Source organism: Haliaeetus leucocephalus, unplaced genomic scaffold (genome assembly GCF_000737465.1).
Source record: "Haliaeetus leucocephalus isolate CR32 unplaced genomic scaffold, Haliaeetus_leucocephalus-4.0 Scaffold944, whole genome shotgun sequence".
Lineage (NCBI taxonomy): Eukaryota > Metazoa > Chordata > Aves > Accipitriformes > Accipitridae > Haliaeetus > Haliaeetus leucocephalus.
This window is the reverse complement of record NW_010973380.1, coordinates 1,994,154-1,995,861: the sequence shown is the minus strand read 5'-3', so window position 1 is coordinate 1,995,861 and position 1,708 is coordinate 1,994,154. Positions and strand designations below refer to the sequence as shown.

The 1,708-nt window shown below is 59.6% G+C and overlaps 1 protein-coding gene across 3 annotated transcripts in view; it reads left to right on the top strand.

Moving 5' to 3' along the window:
* Nucleotides 1-1,252: 1,252 nt before the first annotated feature.
* Nucleotides 1,253-1,708, top strand: part of BRF1 (BRF1, RNA polymerase III transcription initiation factor 90 kDa subunit) — a 176,013-nt gene continuing 175,557 nt past the window's right edge. For 2 of the 3 annotated variants that reach the window (XM_010584136.1, XM_010584132.1), the window contains exon 1: nt 1,253-1,450. In XM_010584136.1, the coding sequence (XP_010582438.1) occupies nt 1,264-1,450 (187 nt within the window). In that variant the 5' untranslated portion in view covers nt 1,253-1,263. The remainder of the gene's footprint in view (nt 1,451-1,708) is intronic. The other variant, XM_010584137.1, reaches the window with a different exon arrangement.

Below are 1,708 nucleotides of genomic sequence, written 5' to 3'. Positions count from 1 at the left end.
TAAGCACAAGACACATCACCTGATCTGAAACACCGCGGGCCCACTTTTGCAGTGATAGCATATTTCCATACATTCTGTATGGCATGTCTAAATATTTTGATGGTTTTAATATTTTGTACCAGCGGTGGAAACTGGTTTGCTGCTAGGTGACTGTAAAAGTGAGATTTGGTAAATAATTATTAGAATCTTACACTAACACTATGATTGAAACAATAGACAAAAGTACAGCCAAGCAATTAACTAGTAGAGGTAGTTACTCATAAGTTTTGCAGTTCTTTGCTCTTACGACTAGATGTTCCTGTATGCCAGATGAGAACAATGTTGAAACTGACCACACGTGATTGAAACTGCGTTAAGCTTCGAGATCAAAGAACAAGGACAAGAATAAAGAGTTCAAGGACAGCCAACAGGAACTTCAAATGGGTCGGTGGTTGCAAAAGCAGCCCTTTGACTCAAATGGATCCTTCATTGCGCACGATCGGATGTAGGCAGTACTATGATAATCAGTTGCAATCATTTTTATGTATATGTATACTAATCTGATTAATATGCAATTAATTATTCTATACTACCCGTTTGTGCTAAAGCTGTGGCATGCACGGCAGGTGGAACTATCCCCCGTGCATCCAGCGCTGCAATAAAGAAACTCCAGAACGAGTCTTAGAGAGTTTCTTCGACCGGCTTTTCGGCATCAGCAGGACTGTGAATACCCAAGCGCGTTGCCTGGTGCTGGCAGACGCTCACCACCGGCAGCAAAACACCCTAAAATGGAGGACGGCAAACATAATGCCCCTTTTTGAGAGCGGGGCCCGCAGCTGCTCCTCAAGAAGCACCTCCAGAGCCGTCCCTGGCCTCCCCAAGACCTGGCTGGCAAAGCGCCTTCCCGCCGCCTCGGCGAGGCCGCAGGAGCTCAGCGCTGCGCTGACAGACGCCAGCGCCTTCCCGCCCTCGGCCGGGCCGCGCGAGCCGCCTCAGTAACGGCCCCCCGGGCCCCAGGCGCGGTTCGCGCTCGTTTGCCCGGGGATGGCGAAGGGAACCTGGCTAACGGCGCTGAGGGAAGGAGGGAGGGGCGGGGAGCGGCAGGCGAAGTCTCGCGAGAGCGGGCGAGGGCGGCCGCCGCCGCGCTCCTCCCCTTGCCGGTCCCGGCGAGCGAGGCCTGTGCCGAGGCCGGGCCGCGCCGCGGCGGTAGCGGCAGGGAGGAGGCGGAGGCGGCGGACCGGCCGGGGCCGGCGCCCGGGCCCGGCTCCGGGACGCTGAGGCAAGATGCCGGGCGGACGGGTGTGCGCCGCTTGCGGCTGCTCGGAGATCGAGGTGGACGCGGCGCGCGGGGACGCGGTGTGCACGGGCTGCGGCTCGGTGCTGGAGGACAACATCATCGTCTCCGAGGTGCAGTTCGTGGAGAACAGCGGCGGAGGATCCTCCGCCGTGGGGCAGTTCGTGTCGCTGGACGGTGAGCGCCGGGGCCGGGCCGGGGCGGGGCGGCCTCCCTGTGAGGGAGGACAGGGACGGGGCCGGGGGGTGAGGGTGCTGTGCCGAAGGGTATGGGGGAGCGGGGACTGGGGGGGGGTATGGACAATGTATAGGGGAAAAGGTGCTGTGCGAGGGGGGTGCGGGGTCGGTGCGTGGGGGAGAGGGCGCGTGGAGAAGGGTGCTGTGCGAGGGGGGGGCGGGGAGGGTGCGTGTGGGAGCCAGCGCTGCACAAAGTGGA